The 21,267-nt window shown below is 41.1% G+C and overlaps 2 protein-coding genes across 6 annotated transcripts in view; one reads left to right on the top strand and one right to left on the bottom strand.

The window, feature by feature from the left end:
* Window positions 1–1,969: 1,969 nt before the first annotated feature.
* On the bottom strand, window positions 1,970–11,247 carry IDNK (IDNK gluconokinase). Of its 2 annotated transcripts, none has more exons than XM_058172777.1 (5): window positions 11,077–11,247; window positions 6,150–6,180; window positions 5,395–5,481; window positions 3,083–3,126; window positions 1,970–2,384 (listed from the first exon to the last, which is right to left on the bottom strand). In XM_058172777.1, exons 1-5 carry the CDS (start codon window positions 11,115–11,117, stop codon window positions 2,033–2,035), a joined length of 555 nt encoding a protein of 184 aa, XP_058028760.1. In that variant the 5' UTR covers window positions 11,118–11,247; the 3' UTR covers window positions 1,970–2,032. The 2 variants fall into 2 exon arrangements, with proteins under 2 accessions (XP_058028760.1, XP_058028761.1); XM_058172778.1 differs by having other exon boundaries at window positions 5,395–5,477; window positions 11,077–11,163.
* The window catches only part of FRMD3 (FERM domain containing 3), a 104,556-nt gene continuing 94,321 nt past the window's right edge, over window positions 11,033–21,267 (top strand). The window contains exons 1-2 of one of the 4 annotated variants that reach the window (XM_058172769.1): window positions 11,033–11,145; window positions 20,588–20,663. In XM_058172769.1, the coding sequence (XP_058028752.1) occupies window positions 20,619–20,663 (45 nt within the window). In that variant the 5' untranslated portion in view covers window positions 11,033–11,145; window positions 20,588–20,618. The remainder of the gene's footprint in view (window positions 11,146–20,587; window positions 20,664–21,267) is intronic. The other 3 variants (XM_058172770.1, XM_058172768.1, XM_058172773.1) reach the window with 3 other exon arrangements.

Raw genomic sequence — 21,267 nt, 5'->3', positions numbered from 1 at the left:
CTAGCTGTTCTGATAGTGCCTGGGTTTGATTCCTGACATGGTGTCTCCTGAGGCTGATATTCCACTGATTCAGTTGGAGCAGCTTTTTCAGAGTAGAGTCCGAGTACTGCCGTATGACAGTAAGATGGCCTTTTTCTGGAAACCCCCAGCCAGAGAGGGGGGAAGCCTAGAGCACGGAATTAACCTCCAGTCCTTGAGCAGCTGCAAGAGGTTCAGAACTGACTCCCCCTTAAGCTCCATAGAATCTTCCCTGTTACTTGGCTAAGGCTGGCAGTCTGGAGAGATTCCTGTACAATAGGCAGGATATAATAAAGCAGTGAACTTGAACCTTACACACAGAGGTCTGCCTGTGCCTAACGCTTTGGCAGGAGCAGAATTAGAATGGTGTACTCTACACATCCTTTTTAATTTCTCCGTCGCTTTCCATACAATTAATCCTGGTAGCCTTATGAATCAACTTTGTTGGTTGGAAGTAAGCAGCCCCATGTTATGTTATGGTTTTCTCCTTCCTCCGGGGCGGATTCTAGATAGTACCTCAGCACTCTATCTACTAATCTTTACATGAAACGGTTGCGGAGGTTGTCTGAAAGCATGGGATGAAATATCAATATACCGATACCTGGTTTTATCTCTTTACTCCTGACCAACCAAGGGATCCTGCAGATGTTTTCTTGCCATTGGAGATTGGGGGAAGGGTTGGGGGTGAATGAAGAAGAACTCATCCCTCCTATCAGACTTTCAAGGTAGATCAGACTAGGAATCTATGTCATGCAGGTACTACTATTGTAAAACTCTAGTAATGGTTTCTAGGTTCAAGCAAAAGTGCTGCTTGCAGGCTACAAGACCCTCAAATAATCAATGCCAACTGGCAGGACCAAGAAAGAGTATCTTTTGGTTGTTATGCCTGCTGTTTGGAACATCATAAATTATCCTTAATCCTGCTGGCCTTTGGTAAAGCTTTGAAGAGATAGCTATGAATTTGGGCTTGGGATCAAAATTTGTGGCAGAATCCATGAGGTGGTGATGTTGAGGGATGTTTGTGGTTTTATCTCAGCTGCCAATAATGTATGTATTGTGGTGTTTATTACGTTGGAGTTTAACCATTGTTAGCCTCCCAGATTCGTCATGCTGAGATGGATAACTATAATTTAAAATAAAATAAGGTGACATAAGTGGTGACTTTTGATGTTATGATTTTTGCCTTTTAATACAAATTAAAATGTTGAGCCCCCAGTAAAAGTAATATGCCTATGAATAGAATAGAGTAGAATTCTTTATTGGCCAAGTGTGATTGGACACACAAGGAATTTGTCTTTGGTGCATATGCTCTCAGTGTACATAAAAAGACAAGATACATTTGTCAAGAATCATATGGTACAACACTTAATGATAGTCATAGGGTACCAATAAGCAATCAAATCATGCTAGGAAGCAATATAAATTTGTAAGGATACAAGCAACAAAGTTACAGTTATGTAGACATAAATGGGAGGAGATGGGTGATAGGAACATGAGATTAATAATAATAGTAACTATGTAACTAATAGTAACTAGTAACTATGCTGGATAGAGTATGGTTTTGCATTAGCCACCTTAGAATAAACAGTCCTGCTGCTTTCACTATTCAAATTCTCCTTTTTTTGACAACATTTTACTACTATTAAATTACAATGGTAGTCCTTTCCAGCTGATTCAAGGATACTGCTATGTTTTCTGATATTCCACTTTACCAATGCAGCAGCAGTCTTCTCTCTCACTCAGCAAGTATGTGAAGTATATGATTGCTCACCAAGGGTTTGTTTTATCTTAAACTTCCAGCTGCAACTTTTAAAATAAATGTCAATGTTATGATATATATATTTTAAATTAAATATGATAATGAATAAAAAACTAGGCAGGCTTAATTTTCTATTCATGCTACAAGTATAGTAAATAAAACATAAATATGTTGCTTAAACAGGAGAATAAATTATGCGAGAGTAACATTTATTTGGGGTTATCAGGCTTCAAAACAAGAAAACCTGGCGAAACGTCAGTACAAACTTCTAAGATGTCTTTCAATTTCAGATACTATTTCTGAAACAGGCTTTTCCAAGCTAACATTGATAAAGTTTTCTGGCGCACATGGAGGTTCAAGAGTATCAAACTGAGATTGGAGTAGACTTGGTGGCATGAAATGTCCCCTTCTTTTTTCTAGACGGCTGGCAATGAGCTCTATTGGCCCTGCCAGGTGGACAAAAAGGATCTTTCTTGGGGCAGACTCCTTTTCTTCTTGTTGATTGTTCAAACTCTGACAACCAGCCTCTCCATTCTCCAGAATGCACCGATACACTTTTTTGAGAGCTGAGCAAGCTAAAATGACACTTTGTCCAGATGCATGTTCTCTGTAAAAATTAAAATGTGACAATATTTATGCATTGGGGGGAAAAAGTGTGTGTGTTAACTTTATTAGAACTGGGATAAGGCATTCAGACAATTAACACATACTAATATAATGAAGTATTTGAAATTCTCCCATGCAAAAATTGTGTGTGTAGAAAACTGCCAGAACAAAGGCATTCTGACTGAGTCCCCAATTCACCAGTTTATGTAATTATTTAGTTTGCAACTAAATAATTTGCAACAAACCACATAATTCCCCCACTTTTTCAACTGCTACCTTTTTGGAACCCTCTGTTATAGTCCATCCCTTACTAACCATGTTCAACAAATCCTAATCCAACACTGAAATGTTCCAAAGCTAACAGTACACTTATTACTAATAGGTTAAATCTACTAAAAATCAATATACAGCAAACCTTAATATTGTAGAAGTTTGCTTCTGACAGTCATGCTTCTTCTGACAATCATGGAGAAACAGTGCTACTCAAAGGATTTAGGACATACCTTACTCTACTCCAAGCCATGTCCCAAAAATTGTTCACATTTAATACTTAGCATTTATGCTTATCTGTGCATTAGAGGGCTTGGGAGTTTTGAAGTTGTTCACCAAACTCGAGATACTAAAGCTAGATGAACTGCATGCTCAGCAACAGAATCCGTTCAAGACCAGTTTCATGTTACAATGGGAACATTCTTTTACCTCATTAATATATCATGTAGGTGGCAAAGCCATGGTATCCTATCCTAAAAAAAAAAAAAACAAGACAGACCAGTTTAAGCAAATTGTGATGCTTTCAGAAGCAACTCTGAAATCTGAATAGGATAGAGCTTAATTGGATTATACCAAGAAATGTATTAATCGTTTTGACTGACTTGCCCCATTCATATGAGTCACATTGAGATAGGAGGCAGAAATTGCTTCCATAAAGAAAGAGGTGGTATGTTGAAGCCGATATGTAATCTTCACTAGTACAATGAGGTTCTGATACACTTTTTAAAGATTTCTGACAGGAAATATTACGAATTGCTAATGCTAATTGCTTTTGCAAATGATAGAGATTATTTCAGGTGAATATGCATCTTTTCACTTAAATGGCACTAGACAATTTTTTATAAGTGACAACTCTGAAGTTTGTGTTGTGGCCTGCCAGCGGCCAGCAGAGCTAGCAGCAAATTCAGACAGTGAGGAGGTTGGGGAGGAACATGGCCCAGTCCTGGAATCTGAGAAAGGCTTGGACGATGGCTCTGATTTGGATGCAGAGGGGGCCAAGGCCATCTGGTAGTTCTTTGCTGTCTCCAGAGTCTGACACCAGCGAGGCAGAAGAACCTGTTCCCAGTGTGCGCATGTGCAGAGCTGCCAGGAAACAGGAACAATTAAGGAAACAGGGTCGACTTAGGAGTAAGGTTTGGATATGATTGGATCCTCCCATAAGACATAAAAGAGAAGCGAACGGGATGTGAGCTTTTGCAGGAAGAAATTAGTTCATCTGACCAATTCAAGATTTGAAAATTCTGTTTGTGACTGTGTGTCAAGTTTGGCCTTGCTCTGCATCTGTAAATTAGCTCCTTGGCAGTGTTCTACGTGAGATAGGTGGATGTTGATAACCTTCTTCTGAAATACTGTTTATCAAGCCTTGTGGACTGTAAATGAAAGTAATTTACAGCTGTATGAATTAAAGAGATTTGCTAGGACTAAGTTTGTGCTGTTTAATTTCTAAGGAAGCCTAAGTCAGAGCAGTTTACCAGTATTGAAAGATGGACGGAATATGCGTTCATTCACTAAAAAAGAAAGCAGTTGCCCTTTCAAGAAATCATATACTGTCAGCACTGGAACAGAAAACAGACCAGGAATAGAAGCAATTCATAGCTCTTGATCTTTTGGGGGAGAGAGGAACATCAGTTCAGTTGTATAAATGACATATAATACCAAGCACATTTTGTACAAGCCATCAAAATGCTATCACCAACATTCTGTCATAGTTTGGTTCCCCCCAACAATTTCAATTCCAAATTCTATTCATTAGTTCAGCATGTATCAAGATAAATATTGTAATTGTTAAATAAAACAAGAATATAAATCTTGATGCACTTCTATCCCAATCTGAACCATTTAAAGAATTCTCCATATTCCATCTAACTCTTCTTTCTTAGTCACTGTACAATTTATTTAATAAGCAGATGATGTGGCTTGATATACCCATGTTTTCAAGGGCTATTGACAATTTGTTCTAGTCTATCACATGAAAAGCCTTAGAATAAGAAATAAAGTAAAAATAGATGTATTTTTGGAACTCCTTCATTATTCACACGGTGTTAGTAATGTGACCTCAGCTGCCCCTACCTCTTCTGAAATCAAATTCTGCTGCACCTTGCAGTTCTCCTTCCGTGTATTGTTGAAATCTAGTTATGAAGTCTTGATTGTTGCCTTACTTGCATGCGAGACAGGTGCAAATGTTTAGTAGTTGTAACATTCTCCAATAATGCCTTTTTTGATATTGAACCACAAATCATTTCTACTCATATAGCCCATTGCTATATCTTCCATATTTTCTTGTAATTCCAAGCAGCATACTAACTGCATAACATTAAGAGTTCAAACTGCTGGTATTTGAGTCCATTTAAGGTCATACTCCTGAAGGTCTTGTTGAATAATTAAATCTATGTACTTAATGTATGATCAATATTGGGTTTTTAAAAAATTCCCTTTACTGAAGAAGCAAAGGATTGGTTAGCCAGTTATCAGTTTGGGAGAATCTGGATGAAAAAACTCCTCACAAGGTCAGCTGAATTACAATCAGATCATCTAGGACTATTTTATACAATGGTCTGCAAGAAAAGAAGGACTGACCCCCATGGAAACAAAGACATCGAATGACATAGCTTTGAAGGACAGTATTTAATTCACTGGTCTGGTATCTTCAGATCATTCAGTTTTTGTGCTAATGAAGTTTCTCCAACTCCATCACTAACAAGTTTATTAGATGAAAGTGACATCAAGACTATGTACAATACCTGGTCAGTTAGAGGTATTCCTTCAGCCATTTTCTTTCTGTTCTCCTCTGGATGATAGTCATCACCCTCATAGAATGTCCAACCTAGCTACATAATGATAGATTATTCAATTTTAGTAAAAAAATACCTTTAGAGCAAAGGCAATTGTTACAGAAATTGTCTCAGGTACTTCCCGGCTTCCTTAACCTTGCGCCTTCCAGCTACACTAGGAACAACTTCTTAATTCCCTAATCAACATGATTGTCTGGTATTTGGGAATGATAAGAATTAAGACCAACTTGATTATGGGCATCTATCGGAGGGGGGCAAAAGATGGTATGTGTGATGACATAATCATGTAAATGCTGTAACTTGTGTCAGATATCCTGATGCTCATATGAAGTACAGTATTGATTATACAATTTCATTCATAATGTCAGTCTGTTATTGAGATGATTTGTTGTGGCTGCTGGGACTTAAAAGCCATGGAAGATTAACCTAGGCCACAATTCTATTGTCCGAAACACCAAGAGAAATATTTGTGGGTCGCGTCACTATTTTTGCCTGTCCATGTCAAGGCAAACGAACAGCATGGATGCAAAATCAGGGCCACTTTTGAATCTATAAACAGTGTGAATGATCAAGGAGCTAGCATTCCAATACTCTTAACAATTTCATATTTATATGTTATGATTGCACTGAGCTATTGCAGTTATATATCTTCAAAGATACTTGTAAGAAATGGTGAATAAACAATCAATTATACAAATAACTACCTTATCTGCCAGAAGTGTGCCGACTGTGGATCTGTAAAATAAAACAAGTATGTATAAAAACCACATACAAAGAAGAAAACATTAAGCCCAGATAAACACATCATGATAAGGTTGCTTGGTTTGATTTAGCATGTTGCATGAATCTGGTCATCTAAAACACGTCTTAATCAGAGGTTTGCTTTCCATCTGTTGCCCCCAACATCCCCAAGTGGACAGGGATGAAGTTTTAGAATCATTTATTGGTTGAACTGCCCACTCGCAAAGAATTCCTAGTTTCTGATATAGTATTTATTAGTTTCTTCAAATTATATGGATAGGAAATGAGAAGGCAATTTTTCACTATTTCAAGTATTTCCAAGAACAAAAAACAGATGTGGAGTCCTACTGAACATTTTGCTGATTCCCTCTTTCCTGCAACTCTTTATGCTCCCTGACAGATCCTCTAAAAAAATAGGGGAATTAGTATTAAAAATTATGGAATTAAGACTTTCCTAGCCCCAGCAATAGAGTTCTAATGTACTTTAGAACAGGAGTCTTCAACTTTGTCAACTTTAAGACTTGTGGACTTCAACTCCCAGAATAGAGTCTGGAACACTCTACCTGATCCTGTTGTTAGTCTCTCTAATCCCCATATCTTTTACTGTAAACTCTACCGTGGACCTTTCATGTTTCTTAAGAGGTCCCTAAGGGGGCATGCATAAGTGCACCAGCATGCCTACCGTCCCTGTCCTACTGTTCCCAATTATATGTAATCATTCTATGTGTTTATGGCTATGTTTTGCCTATTTATATCCTTTTTTTGTGCCTATTCTTTTTCATGTGTCCATGTCTATGTTGATACTGTTACTTGTGTCCTTGTACTTGTTTACAAATAAATAAATAAATAAATAAATAAATAAATAAATAAATAAATAAATAAAACCTCAGCCAGCTTTGCTTTGCTGTGTGAGGAATTCTGGGAGTTGAAGTCCACAAGTCTTAAAATTGACAAGGTTGGAGACTCCTGCTTTAGAACTTAGCATGAAGTCTGAGACAATTCCCAGTCTTATTTAATTGACAGGCCTGCTGTGGAGTTAATGCCACAGAGGATAGCATATATGATGATGGGATATAAATATAACAATTTAAAATGCAATTACAGACATAATTCTCGGTAAAAAGTTGATAATCACCATCACATGTACCTACACAGCTGACACTTTAATCCTAATTTATTTAGGGATAATTTCTGATGGTGGATTTGGCAAACAACATTTCATGTATGAAAAACTAGCGCAAATATTATCTTTATTGTGTATATAGTTAAATTTGTAATCACTTTTGAAATACTGGCTGCTGCCCAATAACCAGATGGAAAAAGCCATGATTGCATCTTTAGATCATCTGACCCAGTCACTATGAAAGAGCGTGCTTGGTACATAAATTTCATATTTCCATGGGTATGATGGAAAGTGAATAATTTTAATAAATAAATAACCAAGAACACAAAGTGTAATACCTGCAGATGACTACAACAATCTTTAATAACTTCATCAAAGAAGAAACTCACAACTCCTTGCAAGTTTATTCTTTCAATGCTCTACTCTATTTGGCTGTGTCTACTCTGAAAAATCCAAAAGCAATTAGTTATAGACAGTAATCCTATATAATATAGCTATTTTGATTCAACAGAACTTTAAGAGGGAATTAGAGTAAGAACGTTTGCCCACTTTTTCAATGTGATATTTGGTAGTATGGTGCCAGATTAATTTTGATATGTTTGTGTGGGTGGTGAACACACCCATAGTAATTCCTTCATGCAATACAAAATTACATTTTCACATCAGAAGATTCTCCAACAATGCTATTAGGGAACAAGAATGCTAAACAATGTAGACAAGGTTTATATAAATGTGAAGTATCTCCAATCAACATAGTGTAAAATAAATTATTTTATATATTTAATATGTTTTTTCAGCCTATTTGTAAACATTTCTTGTATTTATAACCTCAATTGGCTAAATGCTAAAATAAATAACATGCTGTGTATTTTCCTATTTTAGTAAATTATAGGAATTCTCATTAAGAACATGTCCTAATTACAAATAGCTAATGACTGACTGATCAAGGACTTGAATATAAGTGCTATTTCTGTAATAACCGAGACTACATGATTTCATCTGACTCAATTTTGCTGTTATTCAGATAGTCTGCTGCTGCTTCTCTTCAGGAAAACACTGTTTAAGCCACACAAGTATCAGTAGACCTTGTTCAGTGAAATATTTTAGAGCCAGATATGAAGACCTAGGCCAAACATACTCATACATATACTGTATCTGCTAGTCCTGCTGTGAATGTCTTGGTCACAATACTATATGCTTGTTCTTCATAAGGTTAACTGCATAATTAAGGCAAGGCTTTAAACAAAGAGATGAATGTCACTCTTTTTCCCACTCTTTTTACCCTTGGGCGTAAAAACACGTAGAGAATGGTGCCATATATATATTTCTGGATTCCAATAATATATTTGCAAATAAATATGGAAATGTATTTTTGGTGTTCAAATATTTGTAACATTTCTATCCCGCTTTTTATTGGTCATTTTATTGATAACTAATTCAGTGGCAAATTAACCTGTTGAGTACTTCAGATTCAAAGGCAAAAAACTTTTGGACAAACAAATGGACTTTTTTCTAGGTTTGTGTAGGACAGACACTTTTGCTTTAAGGAGATGCTAATGTTCATTCGATAACCTTGTATCTTATGGCCTCTGAATCTTCACAGTCCTATTAATTCAATGCCCATCACAGACAGGATCTTTTCCTGGCCCTGGGGGAATATGATTAGATCTGTGGGTGTCCAATGGTTAATTTAAGATTAAGCATGCCACATACACAGCGAAATGTGTGAACAGACCCCAAACTCCATGTCCCCCAGACTTGGGAGCACATCCTGAAGTGACCCCAGGCAAGCTATTTCCCAGATCCCTACATGTAATCATTATAAAGCAGGGGTCTCCAACCTTGACAACTTTAAGACTTGTGGACGTCAACTCCCAGCTTTGCTGGCTGAGGAATTCTGGGAGTTGAAGTCCACAAGTCTTAAAGTTGCCAAGGTTGGAGACCCTTGTTATAGGGGATTATGGTGCATTTGTTTTCCTGTACCTTACAGGCACTCCTCTTCTTACCACTACAATTGAGCCCAAAATTTATTTATTTATTTATTATGTATTTATTTTATTTCCACTCACGTGGAAAACAAAAGTCTGAGCCTTGAGCAAGGCTCAAGCATAGTCTTTTATACCTTTGGTTACAGATATCACATAAGAAAAAGAAGTTATCCTAATTGGTTGTCACAGACAAAAGCACATATATGGACTACCATTATCATATACCATCCGGATACATATGTTGATGCATACGTTGCTATCGATGCCTCTTTCTTACCACATATAGTTACTGGAACAGGTTACAAAGAACAGCATGTAGAAATATTCCTGTGCTTTACAGAAAGCTTGCAACACCACACCTTTGCCAAGCAATATACTTCCGCTTTTATGTGACACGTCGACTTCTACCTCTAATACGTCTTGTTATAATTCTAACAAATAAACATAAAGCACTTGTATTATAAAGCATTGCGGTCCTGCTTCAGAAGGGGACCCTTAGAGGTCTTCTAGTCCAGCCCCCTACTCAAGCAGGGCACCCTATACCATTTCAGATAAGTGACTGTCTAGAGTATATTCTTCTTAACAAGATCCAGTGATGGAGCACCTATGATATCTGGAGGCAAGCTGTTCCACTGTTCCAGAGGTCTTCAAACTTGGCCGCTTTTAAGACTTATAGACTTCAATTTCCAGAATTCTCCAGCCAGCTATGACTGTTCAATTGTCCTCACTGTTAGGAAGTTTCCAGGTTGCTTGTTCATTTATTTTATTTTTATTTATGTTATTTATTTATTTTTGTCACAACAATATATGTAGGTATCATATAAAAAGATTATATAGTATATAAACTCATATATGAGTAAATATAAGGAGGTATAAGCATATATATATATAGGAAGAAGAAGAAAAAATCCAATAGGACAGGAACGGTAGGCACGTTTGCGCGCTTATGCACGCCCCTTATGGTCCTCTTAGGAATGGGGTGAGGTCAATAGTAGAAAGTTTTTGGTTAAAGTTTTTAGGATTATGAGAAGAGACCACAGAGTCAGGTAAAGTATTCCAAGCACTGATGATTCCGTTACAGAAGTCATATTTTCTGCAGTCTAGATTAAAGCGGTTGACATTAAGTTTAAATCTATTAGTTGCTCTAGTATTATTGCAATTAAAGCTGAAGTAGTCTTTGACAGGAAGGACATTACAATAGATGATTCTGTGAGTTAAACTTAGGTCTTGTCGACGGCGACGGAGTTTTTAAATTTTTAAGCCAAGACAGGATACATAAGGGTAAACTGACCTCCTTTTTGAATTTTACTAGCACAGAGACCTCAGAAACGACTCGGAAGCGCCCCTAGCCGAAACACGCGTTGCGTGTTTAATTTATTTGTTTGTTCGTGTGTGTCTGTCTGCTGCTCATCCTCATTTTTACAAAGACTCAGCTGTGCCCTCTTCTACCCTTTGCTGCCCGGGTATATATAGGGAAATTCGATTCCCCGCCCAACAAAAGCCTCCCACGCTGCTTTTCTCACGCAGGGCACCGACAACCACCCTCCCTGCCCCCCCCCACCCTAACCCTAACCCTAACCCCCAGCTTCTTCGCCAGCGAGAACGGGACAAACCAGAGGAGCTTCTGCCCCGGCTCCCCGCGGCCACAGCTGCAGAAAACAAACTTCCCCCCCTTGCCGGCGACAAGCCAGGACGGCATTTTCTGTGCTTCCGCCCGCGCATGACTCTTCTCCCTCCCCGCGCACCCCTCTACACACCCATCCCAGAAGTTGCGCTTACTTCCCGGAGCCGCTGACTCCCATGACCACCACTAAGACCATCGCGGGACGCCCGGACGACAAGCAGGTGGTTGGTGTCTTCGGCTTGTCTTCCTCAACGCCCTCCTTTCGCCCTGCCTCTTCCCTTCCTTTCTCTTCTCTTCTCCGCCTCTTGCTCGGAGGTGCCACTCCTGAGGGTTTAAACACGTTTATCCACCCCTGTCCGGGTTTCTAGATTGATTGATTGATTGATTTTTCTTTTTAAATGTAATGGAATCTATCTATCTATCTATCTATCTATCTATCTATCTATCTATCTATCTATCTATTATCATCTGTGGTAGGTTTCAATTTTTTTTACTACTGGTTCTGTGGGTGTAGCATGGTTTGGTGGGCGTGGCAGGGGAAGAATACTGTAAAATCTCCATTCCCTCCCCACTGGAGGGGAGGGTTACTGCAGAATCTCCATGTCCTCCCAATCAGCTGGGACTTGGGAGGCATAGAATATATGGGGCGGGGCCAGTCTTACTACTGGTTCTCTGAACTACTCAAAATCTCTGCTACCAGTTCTCCAGAACTGGTCAGAACCTGCTGAAACCCACTTCTGATTGATATATATGTGTGTGTGTGTGCTTGTGCGAGCAACACACACACACATACACATACATATAGTGTATATGTGTGTGAGTTGCTCGGACAAGCACGAAGCACAAAGTGTTGCTCACACAAGCATGAAGCCATAAGCACCAGCCTGAAGATGATGATGATGATGATGATGATGATGATAATAATAATAATAATAATTATTATTATTATTATTTAATTTTTATACCGCACTTCTCCCGAAGGACTCAGGGCGGTGAACAGGCAGATAAAATAATACAATATATTACAATAAAAACACTATTTAAAAAACTTATTCAATATAGCCTAAATTTAAAATACAATACCAAATATAAAATAAACCCCAATAAAATCCATATTTAAAAACCCTATTTAAGCCAGTCCTGCTCGGAAGAATAGATATGTCTTCAGCTCGCGGCGAAAGGTCCGGAGGTCAGGAAGTTGTCGAAGTCCTGGGGGAAGCTCATTCCAGAGGGTAGGTGCCCCCACCGAGAAGGCTCTCCCCCTGGGGGTCGCCAGCCTACACTGTTTGGCTGACGGCACCCTGAGAAGACCCTCTCTATGGGAGCGTACTGGCCGGTGGGAGGCATGTGGTAACAGAAGGCGGTCCCGAAGATATCCCGGTCCTATGCCATGGAGCACTTTGAGTGATGAGTGAGACCTCGTTGAAATGTCACCAAGATACTCTCAAACTTACACGGGAAAAGACACAAATATGCCAAGACCTACATATACATATATATATATATACATATATACATACACACACACACACACACACACACACACACATAGAGATTACATTACGTACTATGTATTAAACTGGTGCAAGTTTGAGTTGAGTCAAGTTTGTGTTGAGTCGCTAAGTCAGCTCCAAATCTTTGCAACCCCGTAGCCCATATAGCATGCAGGACCCCCTTGTCCTCTGCTTGTCTCCCCAAATTTGTCCAAATCCATGATCCCTCCATCGATAACACGAACTGCAGGTAGTCCTCAATTTACGATCGCAATTGAGCCCCCCCCCATTTATGTTGCTAAGCGAGAAATTGGTTAAGTGAGTTTTACCCCATTCTGCGCCTTTTCTTGACACAGTTGCTAAATTGCTGCAGTTGTTAAATTAGTGATAGGGTTGTTAAGTGAATCTGGCTTGCCCATTGACTTTGCTTGTTAGGTCACAAAAGGGGATCGTGTGACACCAGGATACTGTTCTCTTTATGTTACCTCACATACATCAAGTTCACTTTTAGCAGAAAGTTAATATCAGTGCAAATTTCAGAACAAGTGAACTAGTCAACTCTTTTTTAATAATCCGAAGGAATTAAATACTCTGTTTTTAAATATGCTTATAAGTGTACATGGATTTAAAACAAATCTTGGAATCAAATCATTTGGGTTCCGTCCCCTCCCCCCCAATTTTTAAGGCCACCCAAATCGCAAATCAACTCAAGGCAGTATACAAGGAGATTAAAACAGCAAAAATCCTAAACGATAAAATCCTCACACTTGGGAAAACCTGAAACTTCAAACACATCATAAATTAATTGATTCACAAATCACTCAGTCCCTGCCAGAAGTGTTCTAAGGCATTCTGGAATGATAGCAGGGGTGAGGCCCTACAGCCTCAAGGGGAATGTGATCCAGGAACGATGTTGAATCCAAGTTAACTTTATGTAATTTTAGTGTTTGGTGCATCCCAACACATTTCTATTTTGAAGACAACTGTGTTAATTGGCTTATTGTCAGACTTACTAGATATAGAATAGAATAACAGAGTTGAAGGGACCTTGAAGGTCTTCTAGTCCAACCCCCTGCTTAGGTAGGAAACCCTAACCCTTCAGACAAGTGGTTATCCAACATCTTAAAAACTTCCAGTGTTGGAACATTCACAACTTCTGGAGGCAAGTTATTCCACTGATTAATTGTTTTAACTGTCAGGAAATTTCTTCTTAATTATAAGTTACTTCTCTCCTTGATTAGTTTCCACCCATTGCTTCTTGTATAACATGTATATATTGTATAAGATGTGTGTTTTTGAGTCAGTGTTGACTCCTGGTAATTGCCTGAACTAGTCCTTTCTATTTTCTTGGAAATATTTCAGAAATATTTTACCATTACCTCCTTCCTAGGGCTGAGACTGACTGACCCAAAGTCACCCAACTAGCTTTGTGCCTGAGACAGAACTATTAAAAAAAAAGGAACATTCCTTTCTAGCACTGATGATGTGATCTAGGTTCGGTAATGAAACATCTTCAAGAAAACAATCAAGCTCACAGAGCATCAAGGATCCCACAGTTCCACCCTGGGGTACAAATATTCTCTTCTACCAGTACAGACCCAAAGGTCTTCCAGTTTCTATTCAGGTGCATTAACTACTATACCAAACTGGCTCTTTGTAATGAGAGTACTCTGAATTATGTTAATCTTTTAAAAACTCATCCAAGACATCACATCAAATGATCTGCCAAGCTGTTTCATTACTAAGTGGTATATCCTGGGCTGGAGCACTGTTGCTTTTTTTTTGTTTAAAGCCACAGCCAGCTCTAATAGTTTACAAATAAGTATCCAAGATAATTAAAATATGAATGCAAAGCCTTGTCCAGAGAGGTAAAAAAAGCCTCTTGGTTTTTTTTTTAAAAGGAAGGGGATTAAAAGCTGAAAATTAAAGGAATATGGGGTTAGAGCATATATAGAAAGGAGTGTTCACTGGCTGTCATTTGATTCTCCCCTCCCATGCAATGCAACTCTGAACAAATAAACAGAATTATTTTAAAATGACTTGACTCATTTTGAGTTGTGTTCCAATGGACATGCCCAACTGTTTAGATTACTGCTATGCATTCTAATCTTGAAGAAAAGACAGAAGCTACTTCTCATCCAGACTGTGGCAGCAGAAGTAGTTATGGGCACACAATGGTACACTATGACACTATAGTGTGAAAACTACACTGGTTGCCAGTTTCTGGGGGCAATACAAGTTGTTAAGTTTAAAGCCATTGATGGTTATTTGCAGGATGGAGAGATTCAATCTAGAAATAAGAAATTTTCTGATAGAACAATCAACCAATGGAACAGCTTCCCTTCATCTATTGTAGGTGCTTCATCACTGGAAGCTTTCAAGAAGAGACTGGACAGCCACTTGTCATATAGGGTTTCCTGCTTGAGCAGAGGATTGGACTAGATGACCTACAAGGTCCCTTCCAACTCTGTTATTCCATTACTATTCTGTTACTAATCGTCTCTGTCTGTCCCAAATGAGCCAACAGACTAAGCATCCTCCCATTTCCTTACTGAAGAAATGTTACTTTGCGAGAGTCCCATAATATGACATATCACTTGCTCCTGCCCTCTGAGACTACATTTCCTCAGAAGTTTGCATAGTTCTTCAGGAATGCTATCAGAACCTGGCTTTTTCAGCAAGTCCTGCACTTATTGGTTTTGAATGCTATATGTGTTTAATCTTTTCCCTGGGGAGTTGTCTGCCATATGGTTCTTCTTTTAAAGTTATATCATTTTTAAAAAACTTGCTTTGACTACCTTATTTCTCACTGATTAAATACATGGCATTTTAAAGAAACATAAATACTATGTCATTTGGAACAGTGGTAGAATGCAAATTTTTTTTACTACCGATTCTGTGGGTGTGACTTGGGCGTGGTGTGGCTTAGTGGGCATGGGTTGGTGGGCATGGCAGGGGAAGGATACTGCAAAATCTCCATTCACACCCCACTCTGGGGCCAGCCAGAGGTGGTATTTGCCAGTTCTCCAAACCACTTAAAATTTCCGCTACCAGTTCTCCAGAACCTGTCAGAACCTGCTGAATTTCACCCCTGATTTGAAAGATTTCTCTCTTTGAGGGACATGGGTGGTTCAGAAATGGGACATCTGCTTGACAAATGGCAATCCAATTCAATCCAAACAAATAAACAATAAATAAACAATATAAACAAACAAATAAATAATACAGTTAGAAGGGGAGAGTTAGTCCAAATCCCTGCTAACCACAGAGATTATACAAAAACGTTACTTTCTCCAGGATAAATTACTGAAGTTTTGATTAGAATTACAACCATGTGTTGGAGTTGATTAAAAAAATTTAAACTGATCTTGATTTAGACATGATATACCATTGACTTTGTTAGGCAGTTAAGTTCTATTCTTGTATCCCTTCTAAGTAAAAATGTACAAATAACATGCTATTTATCCCAATGAGAGGAACACTATCTTAGGAAGGTAAAATTGAGACAGAACTGAATATTATTTATTCAGTTCATATCTTTACAGTTGATTAAATTAAAGATAGTAACTCTAATTTAAAAAGTATATTCCATAGGTAAATAATATGCACAAGATAAATATCTAAATATACCATAAGAAGTAGTTCTCAGTACTAACCTGTTATTTGCATTCACGTTGTTTCATATACTTTCAGAATAGCATACTAATTTAGATTAGATCAGTGAATCATTTTCAGCCGCACCTCTTCAAAACCCTTTTACACTAATGTTAGATTGGTGTTTGTATTTTCCCATCACATTATCATACGGGGAAGCTATATAAAGGAGAACTTGTTTTGTTCTGGCATCTAAAGGAGACATAAATACTACCGTATTTCATTTGGAAGTTGCAATCCATTTGACTGGGGCTGCCTGGCCCATGACCCCAGTCAAATCAATTTAAGACAGAATTCCTCCTCCACTTTGTATGTTTCTTATTTATTGGGCCTGCAATTTCCAATTAATCTAGGGAGTTTATTTATTTATTTATTTATTTATTTAATCATATTTATATACCGCCCTATCTCCCGAAGGACTCAGGGCGGTTCACAGGCACTTTAAAAACATATAAATACAATATAAAAGTAATTAAAAATAGCTAAAAAACTTATTCTAATAGCCCGTTGATTAAAATATAAAAATAAAACCCAATTAAAACCCATAAGTTAAAACCCATAAGTTTAAAATTTAGCTCAGTCCTGCACAATTAAATAAGTATGTTTTAAGCCCGCGGCGGAAGGTCCGAAGGTCCGGAAGCTGACGAAGTCCGGGGGGTAGTTCGTTCCAGAGGGTGGGAGCCCCCACAGAGAAGGCCCTTCCCCTGGGCGTCGCCAGACGACATTGCCTCGCTGACGGCACCCTGAGGAGACCCTCTCTATGAGAGCGCACGGGTCGGTGAGAGGTATTCGATAGCAGTAGGCGGTCCCGTAAATAACCCGGCCCAATGTCATGGAGCGCTTTAAAGGTGGTCACCAACACCTTGAAGCGCACCCGGAAGGCCACAGGTAGCCAGTGCAGTCTGCGCAGGATGGGTGTTATGCGGGAGCCACGAGGGGCTCCATCTATCACCCGCGCAGCCGCATTCTGGACTAACTGTAGCCTCCGGATGCCCTTCAAGGAGCCCCATGTAGAGAGCATTGCAGTAATCCAGGCGAGGCGTCACGAGTGCGTGGTGACCGTGCATAGGGCATCCCGGTCCAGAAAGGCGCAACTGGCGTACCAGGCGAACCTGGTAGAACGCTCTCCTGGAGGCGGCCGTCAAATGATCTTCTAGAGACAGCCGTTCATCCAGGAGGGCGCCTAAGTTGCGGACCCTCTCCATCGGGGCCAATGACTCGCCACCGATGGTCAGCCGCGATTTAGCTGACTGTGCGGGATGCGGCATCCACAGCCACTCTGTCTTGGCGGGATTGAGCTTGAGCCTGTTTCTCCCCATCCAGACCCGTCGGCCTCCAGACACGGGACAGCACTTGATAACCGTTGGGGTGGTCCGGTGTAGAAAAGTACAGCTGGGTGTCATCCGCATACAGCTGGTACTTCACACGAAACCACTGATGATCTCACCCAGCGGCTTCATGTAGATGTTAAACAGAAGGCGAGAGGATCGACCCTGCGGCACCCACAAGTGAGGCGCCTCGGGGCCGACCTCTGCCCCCCTGTCAACACCGACTGCGGCCGGTCGGAGAGATAGGAGGAGAACCACCGATAAACGGTGCCTCCCACTCCCAATCCCTCCAACCGGCGCAGCAGGATACCATGGTCGATGGTATCGAAAGCCGCTGAGAGGTCTAATAGGACCAGGGCAGAGGAACAACCCCTATCCCTGGCCATCCACCAACGCGACCAAAGCCGTCTCCGTGCTGTAACCGGGCCGGAAACCGGACTGGAACGGGTCTAGATAGACAGTTTCATCCAGGTGCAAGGGAAACTGATATGCCACCATACTCTCTACAACCTTCGCCGCGAAGCGAAGGTTGGAGACAGACGATAATTACCTAAAACAGCGGGTCAGGAAGGCTTCTTAAGGAGGGGCCTCACCACCGCCTCTTTCAAGGCGGCCGGGAAGACACCCTCCACCAAAGAAGCGGTCGTAATCGCCTGGAGCCAGCCTCGTGTCACCTCCTGGGTGGCCAGCACCAGCCAGGAGGGGCACGGGTCCAGTAAACACGTGGTGGCATTCAGCCTACCCAACAACCTGTCCATGTCCTCGGGAGCCACAGGGTCAAACTCATCCCAAACAATATCGCCAAGACCACCCTCGAGCATCTCACCCGCGTCACCGCAATCTTGGTCCAGACCATCCCGAAGCTGAACGATTTTATCGTATAGATAACCGTTAAACTCCTCAGCACGTCCCTGCAACGGGTCATCCCGCTCCCCTTGGTGTAAGAGGGAGCGAGTCACCCGAAACAGGGCGGCTGGGCGGTTATCTGCCGATGCAATGAGGGAGGAGGCGTAGTTACGCCTCGCTTCCCTCAATGCCACTAGGTAAGTCCTAGTATAGGACTTCACTAGTGTCCGATCAGCTTCCGAACGGCTAGACCTCCAGGAACTCTCTAGGCGTCTTCTCCAGCGCTTCATCCCTCTCAGCTCCTCGGAGAACCAAGGGCGGTTGGGACCTCGCGGGTCAGAGGCCGCAAAGGCACGACACGGTCTAAGGCCCCGCCGCGGCCCGTTCCCAGGCATAACAAGTTCCTCAGCCGAGCCGTGAGCCAGACCCTCAGGAAATGGCCCAAGCTCCGTCCGGAACCCATCCGGGTCCATCAGGCGCCTGGGACGGAACCAACGTATCGGCTCCGTCTCCCTGCGGTGGTGAATGGCGGTCAGAAAGTCCAGGCGAAGAAGAGAGTGATCTGACCATGACAAAGGTTCAGTGACTATTTCCTTTAAGTCCAGATCTCTCAACCACTGACCAGAGAGAAAAATCAGGTCCAGAGTGCCACCCCCAATGTGAGTAGGGCCATCAACTACTTGGGTCAGGTCCAAGGCCGTCATGGAAGCCGTGAACTCCCGAGCTGCCGTTGATGACGAGCCGGAAGATGGCAAGTTAAAGTCCCCCATGACTAAAAGTCTGGGGGTCTCAACTGCCACCCCGGCCAGTATCTCCAGGAGCTCGGGCAGGGCAGCTGTCACGCAGCAAGGAGCCAGGTACGTGATCAGCAAACCCATCTGACACCTCGACCCCATCTCACAAAGAGGATTCGCACCCGCAATCTGAGGTACAGTGGTCTCCTCGGCTCTAGACTCTCTAATCACAACCGCCACCCCCCCACCCCTACCCTGGGCCCTCGGCTGATGGAATGCACGGAAACCCGGCGGGCACATCTCAACAAGGGGCACGCCCCCTTCTGGGCCCAACCAGGTCTCCGTAATGCCCATAAGGTCCGCGGAACCCCCCTGTATAAGGTCACAAACAAGGGGGGCTTTGTTCACCACGGACCGAGCATTGCACAACATCAACGAAGGCCCAAGCTCTGAGGATCCAGACCATCCGGGGAACGGGAGAAGTCCAAGGGGTCGGAGCGCGTGATCGCTTTCAGACATCGAGCACGCGCTCCCGGAACTTGATATGACCCCTCGCTTCCGCCATACCTGCCTCTCCCACTTACCGTGTCGATAGAACCACCCTCACAGATAGGAACACACTCCTCCCCCATAACCTCCGAACCTAATAAAGAAAAACCGCCGCGAGGATGTGTTTAAGATGTGTTTAAGATGACTAAAAACAATTAACATTTTGGTGGCAAGAATAATTCTAGCTCAGCTAGAGAGCCATCTTTAGAGAACCATCATCTAGTACGGGGTCTGCAAACTTGGCTCTTTTAAGACTTGTGGACTTCAACTCCCAGAGTCCCTCAGCCAGCAAAGCTGGCTGAGGAACTCTGGGAGTTGAAGTCCACAAGTCTTAAAAGAGCCAAGTTTGCAGACCCCTGATCTAGTATGATTGCATTGTTTTTATTTCTCTATCTGCTTGACCAATGACAATAAAGAAGGGAAGTTTTTCCCATCCTCTTATTGTGTTTCTTTCTGCTATTTCTATATTGAGCATTATATGAAGCGGCTACTGCCTATAATTAACCATCAATTAAACAAGGGACAAAGAGGACACGGATCTTTTCACCTTGTGGAAAATAAAATATAAGACAAAATGTTCAGGCACTAATATGTGAGAAATAAGCTGACTATCACCTTTCAGAGTACCTAGCCAATGAAGTCACAACCAGTACTGATAATTTATGTACAGTGCCAGCTACAAAGATAAATTCTGCGTGGTTTTTTTTTTTTTTTGCAGGAGAAACTTTTGCTTTATTCTGAACATAATTTTTAGTCTACGCTTGTGAGAAATTAATGATCTCCATGGAAAAATACTTCCAGCCAGGAAAATTTCCCAGTATTTTACATTAAAATATATTGTAAAATGTTACTGCAGTGGAATTTTATACAACTTGGCTCTTCCTGTGCATATGCTCATTTGCTATGTTGCATGAACACATCACAAAATATGCTATCCCCGGCGCCATCGTGGCTATGATTGGGACTTATCAATGCTGAAAAACAGTTGCTGGCAAGTTGTTTATAAGTATGTAAGCTGTGCAGATGAGACCCTACATTATCTTGTATTTTATCCATATTCAGCTGAAACGGAACTTCAAATCAGTCAAGATGAATGAAGTTTATCAGCTACGGAGAATCCCATGGCACATTTTATATGGTAATAAATCCTTAGGCAAATTCATTTTATTCATAAACATTATTCACATTCTGCTTTTCTAAATGTCCCATTTGGGAATGAGGATAAGGTTAAGGCTATAAAATTTGTTGTTTTCACTTTTCTCAAAGTTGGTGCTCCTGGATACTTAGCTGTTGTTTCTTTCTGGGCAGTGGTGGGTTTCAAATTTTTTTACTACCGGTTTTCTGGGTGTGGCATGGCTTGGTGGGCGTGGTTTGGTGGGCATGGCAGGGGAAGTATACTGTAAAATCTCCATTCCCTCCCCACTAGAAGGGACAGTTGCTGCAAAATCCCCATTTCCTCCCGATCAGCTGGGACTCGGGAGGCAGGGAATAGATGGGGGCAGGGCCAGTCAGAATTTTTACTACCGGTTCTCCGAACTACTCAAACTTTCTGCTACCGGTTCTCCAGAACTGGTCAGAACCTGCTGAAACCCACCTCTGCTTCTGGGTGTTTTTCTTCATTCAGAAAATCAATAACACTGGATAATATTTGAAAAAACTCAACTTTCCTAGAAAATCACTGCCAATCTTTTATAATATGCTACGACTACTAGATTTCTACTGCAAAAATGAGGATAGTGGCA

This window comes from Ahaetulla prasina, chromosome 2 (genome assembly GCF_028640845.1).
Source record: "Ahaetulla prasina isolate Xishuangbanna chromosome 2, ASM2864084v1, whole genome shotgun sequence".
NCBI classification, from domain to species: domain Eukaryota; kingdom Metazoa; phylum Chordata; class Lepidosauria; order Squamata; family Colubridae; genus Ahaetulla; species Ahaetulla prasina.
The sequence above is the reverse complement of the archived record's forward strand: the minus strand, read 5'-3'. Positions and strand labels throughout refer to the sequence as shown.

What these genes read in the sequence shown, in the direction of transcription:
- IDNK (XM_058172777.1), bottom strand. Translation starts at nt 11,117, where the DNA reads ATGGTCTTAGTGGTGGTCATGGGAGTCAGCGGCTCCGGGAA. An exon ending in GCACACTTCTGGCAGATAAG is followed by an intron (nt 5,482 to 6,149) that starts GTAGTTATTTGT and finishes ATCATTATGTAG; the next exon opens with CTAGGTTGGACATTCTATGA. An exon ending in GAATACCTCTAACTGACCAG is followed by an intron (nt 3,127 to 5,394) that starts GTATTGTACATA and finishes TTTTTTTTTTAG; the next exon opens with GATAGGATACCATGGCTTTG.